Genomic DNA, 14,127 nt, shown 5'->3' with positions numbered 1-14,127 from the left:
GGTCGGGAGGGTTGCTGGTGCCTATCTCCAGCTACATTCCGGGCGAGAGGCGGGGTACACCCCGGACAGGTCGCCAGTCTGTCGCAGGGCAGGGTCTAAAATTAATTAATTAATTAATTACATTTTATTTGAAAACTACATGTCAACAAAATAAACTATTTTCAATTCAAAAACTCTTTTGCTGCTAAATCGTTGAAGAATAGATAGGACCTCAACAACAAAGATATTTATTGTTTTAATCTGTTCTTCAACCATCAGATTGGAGTAAAGTGTTATTCTAGCCGTTCAGTTTTTCAGTGCCTCAGGAAGTTATAAATGTGACTGTGTATGTACACTGACATGAGCATTTGGGACATTTGTGCTAATGCTACATGTTTAGCAGGGGCACACTTTGGGCTTGGATAGCTTCACTGATAGGCTAACTCCTTTTAACACAACTTGAAAACAACAATAGTCTTCTCCATAATTCCATAATATCGTTTTTTGAAGCAAAATTGAAAATCAGTGGTTGTCCTCCTGCTGGCGTGTCGGCCATCACTTTGTTAGCAGATACTGCTTGTGCGTCAAATTTCCAAGTGTACTGGAAACGTGAATACAAAGGTTCCAGATTGGGACTTTTGCATGTAAAAATAATTTTTATTAGTTTTGTTAATATTTTTAACTTGTTAAAATCCTAATAAAGATGCCCCTGTCATTGGGATTCACTTACCATAATCTGACTGAACTATGAATTCTGTTCTGTAGTGAAACAGACAATCTTAAGTTATGCAGCTGGACAGTGATCCAACGCACATCAAGTAGACTTCTGAATAGCTAAAATAAAATAAGGCCTATTAAAAGTTAAGACCTGACTCCAGTTGTGTTTAACAATCTGTTCATGCTGGAAAACCCTCCAATACGTCTTAATGAAAACGAGTGTGTTGCTACCAAAGGTGGCACAAGCTGTTCCTCATTTGAAGCTGCTTTTTCAATTTACTCAGACTGTCTGATATATAAAATGAGTCTGATGTCCTGAAACATTGATGTTTTTTCACAGCACTGTTAGTGTACTGTTTTTACCCGCGGTCAGGAGCAACATTTTCAGCTTCACTTTCAACTCTTATGTTTCTACTTTGGTTCTAGCAACACTGTTCAAATGTGGGTTATCATCAGCAAGATCGAAGACTAATAACACAATAGTAATAATGACACCTACTCATTAGCTTGAAAAACTGATGATTGGAAATGGGTGAAGCAGTCACATGAAGCTACTCTACACCAAAGTGCAATTGAATGCAGAGGGAGAGCTGTTGTTCCGGCCTACAGAGGCCTGCTGGCTGAGTTGTGCCAGCCATGACGCAGACAGCTGTTCCTCTCTGCTTGTCCTCCTGTTGGTCTGTTTGAACTCAGATGCAACACTTCCTTCTTTCTCGCTCGTGTACAGCTTGCCACAGATTCGTTTGTCCTCAGACAAGTACTCTTTAAACTGTACGCATCTTTCTGTAGGCTAATGCAATGATTTCAAAAGACAATAAAAGATTTTAAACTGAAACCTGGTGTCCTGGTTTCTCTGTATTTTCTTTTCCACACCTTATTTATTTATGGCTCTTTAATGTATGCAGCAATATATATATTTTATTATTATTATTATTAGATACTCTTGAAATTAAAGGTTTATTCTACCAATTTTAGTCCTCCTATACTGGCAGTGCACAAAAACTGCTCTAATGAGGTCACTTCCTGTTATGGATGTTTTCAAGCTATATTTTCAAATAAACTTTTTCCCAGAGTTTTTGTGAATGCAATTTAAGCTCAATACAACACTCAAAAGAAAAAGTGTCTAAAAGCAGGAGAATTAAAATTTCACTCTCATATTGGGCAATTTGAGACTCAGACAACTTCTCTTTTTTGTATTCCCTGTCTGCTAAAATTGTAGATTGTGACATAATGCTGAAAATCAGATTAAATTCCAGTCTTTAATTCGAGTAAATTTAAAAGTGAAATAAAAATATAATTTAGAAATACAGGTTTTTCTGCCAGCGGTATCATTTAATATGCTTATTTCACAGATTATTGAACATTAATTAGAAATTTTACCAATTGAGTTAGGTGAAGTGCCAAACCTTTTTTTGTTGTTTTACACTTGAGGCTTCTAACAGAGAAACAGAAATATAGTATTTCTGTTTCTTGGAGTGAACATAAAAACATCCAAGTGACAAATATATTGAGAAAATACAGAATAAAACAAAATGCTTTTCTAGGCTAGTCAGTGCAAATGGAACAGTTTCTGATAAGAAAAACACAGACGCTCCTGACCAGACCAGCAGCACTGCTGTGGAGGACGTTGCTGTAAAAAAAACCCTAAGAACTCATGGCCAACCTCACACCTGCAAATCATGCAGGTGTGAGGCATGATTTATTCTAAAACAAATGTAATAATTATGGAATACTAAGTAAAAGTGAGAAAAAACAAAAAGTCAGTGTTTCTTTAAATATTTTGTGCATTAGCAAAGGTGTTTGGGGGAGGGGGATGTGGCATGGAACAATTTCAGAACTTCTGGCCTAATCCATACATTAGTGATTCACCAAATTAAATTAACGCTTGCCATATTTTACAATTTTCAATTTTTCACTCTTTCATCTATTGTGTTACCTCAATATATAGGTAAGTGTTTTTCGTTATCCAAGTGGTTCCCTGTGTTTTGGGGTGAAATCAGTAAAGTCGTGTATATAAGACAGCAGGGGAAATTGTTGTAATGCTCTATGGTTTGTGAAGAGATTTTTCTTTTAAGTTTTAAGATTTCTCTTGAGCAACACCTGTAGAATGAGGAAGTAAGCTGAGATATAAGCATGTGACAGTGACTTGCATGCTGCACTCACAACTTAAAACTTAAGATTGAGACAGAACCCATCCAGTGTTATAAGTAGTCAGAATTCAGCTGACTCATACAAGTTTTACAATTTGATTCAAAAGATTAGTCAATCATTAATGTGCGTTCAGTGAAAACAGCCGAGTCATTAAAACTGCATGGAACAGAGGAAGTGTAAACATGCAAGACGCCCAAGCTATTTATAGATATTATGGAAATTTGCTCTTTCTTGGGGAATTCTCACTTCTTCAGAACAGCAGCAGAGGGGAGGTCAGGCTTGTTGATTCTCTGCTAGCTACAAATCATACTGTAGTGACTGTGCGCTGCAGCCAATCAAATAATAGGAAGCCTTCACGAGGAAGCGCCAGAGCTGTATTTAAAGAGGAAAAGTTGCAGGCCACTCGGTCGCAGTTTGGACCTGTGGTAAATAGTGTGAGTAGAGTTGCGAAAAGATTTTGGCCACAACTGAAGATGAGGCTTCTGCTCCCGCTCCTGTTGGCAATTTGGGTCAGCGCTCCGTTCGGCGGCTGCTCTCTCCCCACCTCGTCATGCCTCCAAACTCCAGCAAAGTGGTGCTCCTCCTTAGACTCAGCTGTTCAGTGTGGGGTGAGCTTTTATTTCTTCTCTAAAACTTGTTTTGCTTTTGGCTATATTCTGCTGCAAAGATCAAAAAGAAGCACTTATGGAGTTTTTGCCTTAGGGACAACTGACCCTACCGGCTTTTATCCTAAGTCGAAGAACAGTGACAGACTCGGTAACAACACGAGACCATGACAACTTGTCAACTTGGTGCCCGGTTCTTGCTAGCTTTTTATGAACGTAAACATTCATGTTTCCCCCTTTGGTCTCTGCTGAACATCTATGCAACTCAAGAATTTTAAGTGTTCATTATATTATTCAGGTCATAAAGTCAAAGAGGAAGTTCTTAGTAAAATAACCTGAGGGGGGAAATATCTAAAAACGAGGAAGTAAAACAGGGCAGCTTTAGTCAGCCTTACGCACGCGCGTTACAGACAAACATCACAGTCAAGTTTTCTAAGTTTGAAAAGTTAAGAAATCCTCTAAAATTCTAAACAATAGAAATGTGGTTGTCAAACTCAGAAATGCTGCCATAGTGTCAATTAATGAAGCCGATTCTAACAGAACACCTTGGTTCTGTTCTGCCACTAAAAACAGAAGCATTCATATTTGGTTCCTGTTTGTTTTTTTAATATATACTGCTCAAAAAAATAAAGGGAACACTTTAAGTGTTAAACACCTGTTTAAGTGTTCCCTTTATTTTTTTGAGCAGTGTATATTTATGTTTACATATGTTTACAAATAATATGGCAATATCAGGTTGAAGAAGGGAAATGGTACCATATATAAACCATGACAGTGTGAGCCTTTTGCATTTTGGTAAACATTTCTAGAAACTGATGAACACCTCACGTCTAACACCAGCCGAAAGGTCTGAATGAATAAAACAACTATAAGGACTATGTAAAAACAAACAAAGAAAACAACAACAACATAAAACACATAATTTTGTGATAATCACATGATACCGCAAATAAACCAGGTGTTTTCTGGCAATTACAATAAAAGTTGAAATAGATACCACATCTTTAAAAGTGACTAACCATTTCCTGTGAGTTATTTTGAGCCAAACGATGCAGCTGAGGATGAGGATACTGTTTAAACTCTCTAAAGGTTAAATTCAGCTCGTGTTTTTTGTTGATCTGATGTAATATTTCAGTCCTAAATGTCATGTTTTCAAAAACTGTAAGAGCAAAATCATCATAATTAACAGAAATAAGGGCTTTCCACCATTGAGCTGTGTGTAATTAATCTATATAGCGTGTTTCACTTGATGATAAAGTTCCTCAATTAAAAGGACTTTTCAATAATCTACGCACTCACCTACTTGTTTCTTTCAGCTTATTACCACTAACTCTTTACTAATTTAGTAGCCCCAAATAAACTATTTCATGCTCATGTTATTTATAGTTTATTAATATATTTCTCTTGGTAATTAAGCATTTTTATTAATAATGAAGGTAATTACTCACAACAATGTTTAAACTGGATGTGAAATTTAATTTCGCCTTGTTTGAGCCAGTTGACTTTTACAAAATCTGAGCAATAATGACCCCCGATCAAACCAATGAAATTAGTATTATTAGTTGTTGTGTAGGGCTGCACTGATATTGTTAAATATTGGTATGGTGATATCAGGTCTAATAAACTACCTTCAAAACTTCAACTTCTCTTCTGTAATTCAGATTCCCTCTGTGACCTCTGGCATCTGTGTCAGGTGATGTCACCTGACACAGTGTCAGATAGGGTCACCTGACACAGGTGTGTCAGGTGTGAGATCATCCACACCTACTGGAAGGATGCGTAAAGTTAAGAGAATTGCTCCAGGCACCAAGCCCTGAGGAACGCCCTGGCTAACTGTGCTGCAAGTGAAAGAAGAATCATTGATGTTTCCTGAATCTCTACATGTTTAAATCTGTGGAAAATATTATTAGGAATGAATAATCAAAGACTACATAATTCTCAAATTAAACAGCAGCTGTAATGTGTAGCCTTTAAACCTTGATTATTATAAGCCCAGAGCAGCAAAGCAAGTGCTTGCAGACATTCTCACCCAGATTCAGACTCCTCTGCCTTGGCTGTCTTGCTGCAGGTGTTGAAGCAGTGCCTGGAGTCTGAGTTCAGGAGGAGCCGTCAGACCGAAAAGCCAGTCCAGGTCGGGCTGTACTATGAGAGCCTGTGTCCTGGCTGCAGGGGGTTCCTCACTGAGATGCTCTTCCCCACCTACCTGCTGCTCAACGATATCATGTCTGTTACTCTGGTACCCTATGGAAATGCACAGGTAAGCAGCTGCTTAATAGAAATATTTCATATACGTAAAACTTGTCTGTTTTGTGAAGGATTTTAATTGTCTCACCACGGCAGGAGACGCCTGTCGCTCAGAAGTATACCTATGAGTGCCAGCATGGGAAACAGGAGTGTCTGGGGAACATGATAGAGGTAATCACAGAGCCATGGAATCTATAATAGACAGACAGACTTTTGGGTTATGGTGTGAATGCTGTGTGTTTTATTCATTTGATTATTTAATATGTAAAGGCCAAGGCTCATCAGATTCACCACGCTCCTGCACTGTCAGGATATTTTCAGTGAGAAGTCAAACAAAGCCAGTTTCCTCTGGCTGTGTGGAGCTTAGAATGCTGCCCCTCCTGCACATGTTGCTGCGTGTTGCTGTTCAGCTGGCTGAAAGAAATAAATAATTTCTAAATCATGTAAACTTTCCCTCACTTACATGATCGCACTACCAATTAACTCAGCTTATTTTACTCCCAGATCAGCTAAACGGTTGAATATTGAATTAAAAATATATTTCCTCTAAATGAGGCTTCAATCAATCTGGGCATTCATGTTTTCAAGATTTATTCATTTATTTCGTTATTAATTTATTTTTACATTTTATAATGGTGTTTTATTTTGTGGGACTTTACCTATTTCATCAACTTTCTTTTTAACTAATAATTAAGATAAATAGATAAATAAAATAAATACATCTTCAACTACATAAATAAAGCTATAGTTAACTAAACACGCACCCTATAAAAAATATTTTATTCATATTTATTTTGTTTTTTCTTCATCTGGACATTTGATAGAGTATTTATATAATTTTTGAATGAAACAGCTTTCCATGTAACTGCTGCTTTGCCAATTAACATTTTTACATAAAAAATTTAAATAACATGAATAATTTCCAATTTATTTCGTAATATTTTAAAAAAAGTATGCTCCTTTTTCTACATAGTTTTTTACTTATTTATTTATTTAAGTAAATTGAAACAGTTTTATTATCAGCCAGAAGGATGAATAATTTTGGTCTTCATGTACTTTGGAACATCTGGTATGTTGATTATTCATCAGTCAGTTTTGTCCCAATGTTGTTGAAAAAAACCAAAACAACTCAGAGATTTATCTGTGAATAAACATTTTGGGAATCACAAGGAAGTGTTATCTTCACTGTTTCAGGTTGTTTCTAAAACCATTATTTCAAAAATATTGTAGGAATACAAATAATGCTTAAAGGTGAACATTGTTACTAATGCTGTTTCTGTTACTCAGCAGAGTTGTGCTTCACCAATGAATTAGTTCCTCTACTTTCCCTAGACCTGTTTAATGAACATGACTGATATGGCTTTCCCAATCATCTTCTGCATGGAGTTCTCTGCTGATGTCATCGGCTCAGCTGAAAGTGTAAGCAGGTTTTTCTGAGTGAATGTTTCTCTAGCTCAACTGTTTTTGTTCTCATTTTATCAATAAATTTAATTTCTTGTTTGTAGTGTCTAAAAGTCTTTGCCCCTGATCTGAGCATGGACAAAGTAATGAGCTGTGTTAATGGAGACATGGGAATGCAGCTGATGCACCAGAATGCCTTGCAGACCAAGGCATTGAACCCTCCGCACCAGTATGTGCCCTGGATCACCATCAATGGGGTACGTCTTTCAAAAGTCCAGGATAACCAAAGAAAGTCCATCAATTCTGAAACTAGCAGTTTGATGCAACTCATAAAACTTTACCAGACAAATGGTGTCTCTGCCTTAAGGCAGCTGAAAGGAAGAGCTGCTTATTTGTTACAAAATAGCTCATGTTCAGTTAGATTGGATGGAAATCATCTCTGGATAGCAATTTTCAAGTCTTTCCACAGATTCTCAATTGGATTTGGGTCTGGACTTTGACTAGGCCATTCAAACACACAAATTTTTGTTTTCATCCCCCAAAGTGCTGAGACATCTTCTGCTGTTTTGCAGAAGACAACCATCCAAGTAGATGGTTGTCCATTTAAGTAGGATTGACAACCGCTCCACGATGGTGGCCATGTTTCCTGCGACCCAGCAGCCAGTGCCCGGTTGCTCTTCATTATGTCTATTTCTCTAACAGCTGCAGGACACGGGCCTTCCAGGCCTGCTGCAGGGCTGGGTCTGTGGATGTTTAAGAGCTAACCTCTTGCTCTCCACTGGGTTATTGTGGAAAGTCTCTATTTCTTAGTTTTGATTGACTTTATGCATTCATCTATTTTAAAGCCAGACTCTACAGTTTATTTAAAATTATATTTATTTTTTTGCAGGTGCATACAGAAGACCTGCAGGAAAAGGCCATGTCCTCCCTGTTCATGCTGGTCTGCTCCATGTATAAGGTACAGTTAATGTCTCTGATCTGTCTCTTCATCTTCTCTTTTCTTACAATGAATTAACATGTTTTGTTTTTGTTTCTCGGTTACTTCAGGGAACAAAACCTGCTGCCTGCGGAGGGAGCCAGAAACTACACTACAAAAGTTACTGCCACAATGAATGAAGTAGCAGCTCAATGCTGCAGCCTCTAAACTGAAGAACACTCATAAATATTGGTTATCTTTGTATCTTCATTTTGTCTCTAAACAAGAAATGGAAGATTCCTCATTTTTAAAACTTGCACAAATAAATAAAATCTTCTTTCTAAAATATTTGAAATCTGATCTGTTGTTTCATGCTTTTTCACTTATGCAAAGCAGATGACTTTTTGGTATCCAACCCTCTTCTCCATGGCCAGTAGGAGGCGCCATATCGTACAACTTTAGCCAGCCTACCTAGAGTGAAACTTACACCAAGTTGCATTCAAGGTTAAAGGTCAAGTCACTGTTCTTTCTTAAAATAGTGATGTAGTTGCTTTCATTCTAAACCACCATAGTCTGCTGCATTACTAAGTTATTAAATGAAGGCTACCTGATCAGAGCTGCTTTTGACTTGTGATAACTGGAACATTCAACATATTTGATGTGTATTGATGATTTTGATAATGGCAGTTGACAAAATTAATGATTTTTTTTTTACTGGTTTCACAATTAGTGACTAATGTCTTTATGTTTTCATGATCTAAAGCACTTTGAACTACCTTGTTGCTGAAATGTGCTATATAAATAATCCTCATTGATTATGAAGTTTTATAAAATGTTAAATATGACAGATTTTAATATATAATACAAGTACAAAGTAGCAGAGAATCCAAAGACAATCAGTTAGAGTCTAATAAGTTTGAGCTGACATTCTCCTTTGTTATGTATTTGCTTTTCAAACTGCTTCATGTGGGTACGCATCAGAAGCAGGCAAGGTCATTAAAGTTCAACATATACACACGTGAGCAGAAACGCAAAACTAAGACTTGTGAAAGGAAAAATAAAGCACAATTCTAAATATCACCTTGCCTTATGGAACCTTTGTGAGGAGCCTAACCTGTAGGACCAGTGCTTGATATCAAGACATCATGCCACCAGATAGACACAAATGAATGATATCTTGTCATGCAGGTCATGAGGTTTTTCTATGCTTTCTGTTTTTTTACACAAAATAATCCACTTTTTCTTTTAAGAGAGAATGTCTCCATATTACGGGCCTGATAAAGTCATGGTGTGAGCTGCTGCCATGAAGCATCGAGCCAAAAGTGGTACCATGAGTGTTAGGTGTTTATCAGCGGTACAAGCTGACAGCTGAGGAGGCGGGGAAAGCGTGACGTGTTGAGTGACAGTCAGAAGATGGATTGGTGCCACAGACAAGCTCCTATCTGATCTTAAATGGGGTTCCTGTATCCTCCTCTTTGGCATTTCCTTCCAAGCTCAACTGTTCCCATGACAGAGTGGCCGAAAGTATGAGAAGAAATAACTCCAGACTCTTCAACGTTACAGAGGTAGGAAAACATTTAAAGCTTTATAGAAGACAACTTTTAAATCCATTTGCATGTAAGAACACATACTAGGATGTTTTCTCTTTTTTCTGAGCTAAAAAGAAACTTAATCTAATAATCTTAACTAAAACAGGATTTTATTTATGTATTTAAACTGTACTTTAATAGTCATATGCTATCTGCTCAGCTTTCTGCTTTGACAAAAAATTATAGTTGTCAAAAGAGGCAACAGTAATGAGGAAACAAACTGTCTTGATTTAAATTAATAATAATTAAAAGTCACAATCTCTTTCTGATTAGCTTCCTGTCATTCTCATCTTATTCAGCGATGGTGAAGAAAGTAAAAAGGTTGTTGACAATTTTTTATGGAAAGGTGAAACATCCAGGCACATGAAGTGATAGGATCATGGGACACGGCCAGAAACACAGGCTATTATCTGCAGCCCCCTGGCGCTGACGCGCTAAAACAAAGTTGTCCTCAAAGCTCAATCCTGAACTCTGGATCTGTGTAAGAAGCTCCTATTGTGTCTGAGGCAGGAATGTGGGGGTCTCAGGACCTGAAATCAGATAAGGCTTCCAAAAATAACATCGGGCTGGTCTTCTGAAAGGCTCGTCACAAAACCAGCTCTGTTTGCTGCTTACCTTTTGAAACTATTGTAATATATAAAATACAGTCTATTCCTGGATTTTCTAAATATTTATACTGAAACACTTCCTAATTCTTTATGAAATCAGAATAATTCTGCAGGTGCTTTTTTCACATGCTCAGTTTATTGTAGAATGTTGATTTTGTTTGTTTGTTTGTTTATTTTGTTTTCTAAACTAAAAAAATTTATTTATTGTCTTTAGTCAAAAAAATTTGAAACAACAGAATCAAAGTGAACAGCTGAATGGTGAGTTTTATTTTCTGAAGAGTTTTCAAGATGGAAACTATATTTTTTCTTAAGTAGCTTGTAAATCAGTTTTCATGGATCATCTGGTTTCAGTTTGGCATTTAGTGATCAGCCTTAATTCTTTAGATCAAAGCTAGCACTTATAGTTTTGACCAAAGTGACCCCGTGGAATTCCCCCTTCGCCTCTTTCACACGCTTGTCCTGTCCCGTCCAGAGACACTGGGACTCCTCGGAGACGGCCTCGTGCGTTGAGCTCCTCCAGGACCCTGACGTCAGATATGCCGTGAAGAGGGTCTTCTCAGGCAATGTGCAGCTGCCACGGCTTTCCTGCAGACCCTCTACGCAGGAGAGGCCACAGGATGGGGCCCTGCCGGAGCCAGCGGCCCCTCCAACACGCAGCATCAGACATTCCAGGAGCCTGGGGACCCTGACCAGCTGGTGAGTTGGTGATTCTAATGTCTCTAACAACATTCAGCTCATTTCCTTCTGTTCTTTGGATGTATGTGTACATTTCACAGGCTTATTTTACACTTTCAACAGCGGGACAATCTAATCCTGTTTAAGGGACTTCACTGAAGTTTTTCTCAATCCAAATTTTACTCATAATGGAGCGCCTTTCTAAAATATGTACACCCCTTAAACATATTCACATTTTCTCCCATTAGAATCAAAGCTTTCAATGTATTTTATTGGGATTTTATCCATTAGGCCAATACGTAGTGGTGCTACTATCAAGTGCAATAATTTAGATTTTTTTTTTTCAGTTCAATTAAATTAAATTTAGGGTAGTTATATAGGCTAATTCACATGACACTTAAAAAATAATTTCAGTTCAATCACACATACATTCCAATTATCAAGGTATGTGTTCATTAAGCTCAGTTCATTATTCAAAGTAAATTTCAAATATTTCTCTCTAAAGAAACCCAGCAGATTGTCATTGACTTACAGCATTCACTCGTCCTGGACAAACACGTAGAGCTGACATTGTATCGCTGACTTTACGCAGTACTTCTCAAATAGTGGGGCGCGCCCCCCAGGGGGGCGTGGAGAAGTGTCAGGGGGAGCGCGAGAAGCAGGAATTTATAATTGTCTTTATTCATGCTTAACTGATTAAACAACCCTCCGGTCACTAGGTGGCAGGAGTGTTCAAACCAATCAACATCCTGCCTGTTTAAGCCAGTAGAAGTAGCTACGCAGCCCTGTTGTAAACGAAGCAGAGGAAGAAAAAAACGGAGCGAAGGATACAAACGCGGATATTTTGAAATATATCTACCTACCGTCATAGAGGAGAGATGGAGAAGTTTGACAGTGAAAAGAAAAACGGCAGCAGAGGACAATAAAGCAAGTATGACGGACTTTTATGGCCATGCTAAGAGTTTTTTATTTTACTTTCAAATACGAGAATACAGTTATAATACTACGAGAACCAAGTCCTATTAACAAAGCTGAAGTTGGTTTTCAATTCTAGTTTCCGATTCTGAAAATGTCTAAAGGGCGATTGTTTCCACTTAATTTTTCAGTACCTTCCGCAACTTTAATCGACTCTAGTTTAAAAACTACAACACCTAGACTCTTCAAACCTGGATTGGATTTTTATGCTCTAATAGAATATTTAGAACCATGTTTGTGATTTGTGAAACTTTTATCTGATTTTTGAAACTTCAATAAAGGTTGATTTTACCACTGGATCATAGCCTACTAGAACCGCTCCAATTTAAAAAACCTACAACACCTACACTTCAAAATTGCACTGGATTATTCTGCTCTAATAGCAGAATATTTAGAACCATGTTTGTGATTTGTGAAACCTTTTTCTGATTTGTGAAACTGCAATAAAGGGCGATTTTCACCCTTTTTTTCAGTGTTGGTCACACGAGATCTGTTCTAATTCCAAAACTACAACACCTAGACTCTTCAAACCTAGACTAAATTATTTTCAACTGGTAGCAGAATATTTAGAACCATGTTTGGGATTTATGAAACCTTTTTCTGATTTGTGAAACTTCAAAAAAGGCAGATTTCACCACTTTTTTAAAATCTTGGTCACACAAGAACTGCTCTAATTTCAAATATACAACACCTAGGCACTTCAAACTTGGACTAGATTATTCTGCTCTAATAGCAGAATATTTTAATCCATGTTTGGGATTTGTGAAACTTTTACGTGATTTGTGAAACTTCACTAAAGTTTAGATTACTATTCACATTTGTTCTATGCAGTTTGTTTCAAATTCAATTCTAATTCAAAACCACTTTATTATTCCTATTGAGAAATTAAATGTTGGTGTAACACATTAATTCTTCAAAGAGTTATTGTAGATGGTGATGGCTGTTGGAAGGAAAGCTCTTCTGCAGCAGTCGGTTAAGTGAAGTGACGTTTCACAAATCAGAAAAACGTTTCACGAATCCCAAACATGGTTTTAAATATTCTGCTACTAGTTTAGAATAATTTAGTCTAGGTTTTGAAGAGTCTAGGTGTTGTATATTTGAAATTAGAGCAGTTCCTGTGTGACCAAGATAAAAAAAAAAAGTGGTGAAATCTGCCTTTTTTGAAGTTTCATAAATCAGAAAAAGGTTTCACAAATCACAAACATAGTTCTAAATATTCTGCTATTGGTTCAAAATAATCAAATCCAGGCTTGAAGTGTCCAGGTGTTGTAGTTTTGGAATTAGAGCAGCTCTTGTTTGACCGAGACCAAAAAAAAAGGGTGAAAATTGCTCTTTATTGCAGTTTCACAAATAAGATAAAAGTTACACAAATCACAAACATGGTTCTAAATATTCTGCTAGTAGAGCAGAATAATCCAGTCCAGGTTTGAAGAGTCTAAGTGATGTAGTTAAGTTTTTAAACTAGAGTCTATTAAAGATGCGGAAGGTACTGAAAAATTAAGTGGAATCGCCCTTTAGCCATTTCCCGAATCGGAAGCTGGAATTGGAAACCAACTTCAGCTCCGCGTCCTATTAGCAGAATAGTTTAAATATTGGCAGAATAAAGACGCAATATTGCTGGAAGAAAGTCGTGAAATTAAAAAACTTCGATAGAGTGATACGTGACCCCCTCAGCAAATCTGGTTCTTTCTATTAAATAAAAAGTTGCTTAAACAATCGTTTCAAAGTCCTAGGGCTGAAAATTTGCTTCTGATGTGTTAAAATATTTTGTATTTACTCATTTGCTTAACTCATTTGTTAAACCAGTACCAACCATAACCTTACTGAATAATCAGTATTCCGCAATTTAGTGCAGTATGGTGAAAAGTTATCAGAAAATTAGTCTTTATTCTCAACCAACTTTATTCGTATTTAAAACACAAATAAAAAACCCAGAGCCTGGCCCTTTTACTCCATCATAATCAAGTAAATGTAGTTCTCAGAAAAAGGCCAGGAAATAGACAAAACCTATCTTTTTATTGTTAATGCAAAATGTTGTACACTTTTCATCTCTTCTTATCTGACAAGCTGGAACAATATTGCTGCATATTTTCCACAATAAATGTTAAAAACTATACGAAAAACTAAAGTGAAGAAGCTGACAAGTAACCAATGCTTACAGTTGTAAAACATTTTATTGCATTAAGTCTAAAAATCTACATCCCATTGAATCAGTTGCACTTTTTCTCTTTCAAACTGAATAGTCTTAATTAAAGACTATTCCTGAA

At 37.0% G+C, this 14,127-nt stretch overlaps 2 protein-coding genes across 2 annotated transcripts in view; both read left to right on the top strand.

Moving 5' to 3' along the window:
• Positions 1-3,114: 3,114 nt before the first annotated feature.
• Positions 3,115-8,373, top strand: ifi30a (IFI30 lysosomal thiol reductase a). The gene is made up of 7 exons (XM_028019870.1): positions 3,115-3,455; positions 5,521-5,709; positions 5,793-5,867; positions 7,029-7,115; positions 7,202-7,354; positions 7,987-8,055; positions 8,145-8,373. The coding sequence occupies exons 1-7, from the start codon at positions 3,321-3,323 to the stop codon at positions 8,211-8,213; spliced, it is 777 nt and encodes a 258-aa protein (XP_027875671.1). The 5' UTR covers positions 3,115-3,320; the 3' UTR covers positions 8,214-8,373.
• Positions 8,374-9,473: 1,100 nt separating this feature from the next.
• pde4ca (phosphodiesterase 4C, cAMP-specific a) overlaps positions 9,474-14,127 on the top strand; it is a 66,504-nt gene continuing 61,850 nt past the window's right edge. Inside the window, exons 1-2 of the mRNA XM_028019865.1 lie at positions 9,474-9,578; positions 10,683-10,906. Coding sequence (XP_027875666.1) covers positions 9,540-9,578; positions 10,683-10,906 — 263 coding nt within the window. The 5' untranslated portion in view covers positions 9,474-9,539. The remainder of the gene's footprint in view (positions 9,579-10,682; positions 10,907-14,127) is intronic.

This window comes from Xiphophorus couchianus, chromosome 6 (genome assembly GCF_001444195.1).
Source record: "Xiphophorus couchianus chromosome 6, X_couchianus-1.0, whole genome shotgun sequence".
Lineage (NCBI taxonomy): Eukaryota > Metazoa > Chordata > Actinopteri > Cyprinodontiformes > Poeciliidae > Xiphophorus > Xiphophorus couchianus.
Note: the sequence above shows the minus strand (reverse complement) of the source record. Positions and strands in the feature narration are given on the sequence as shown.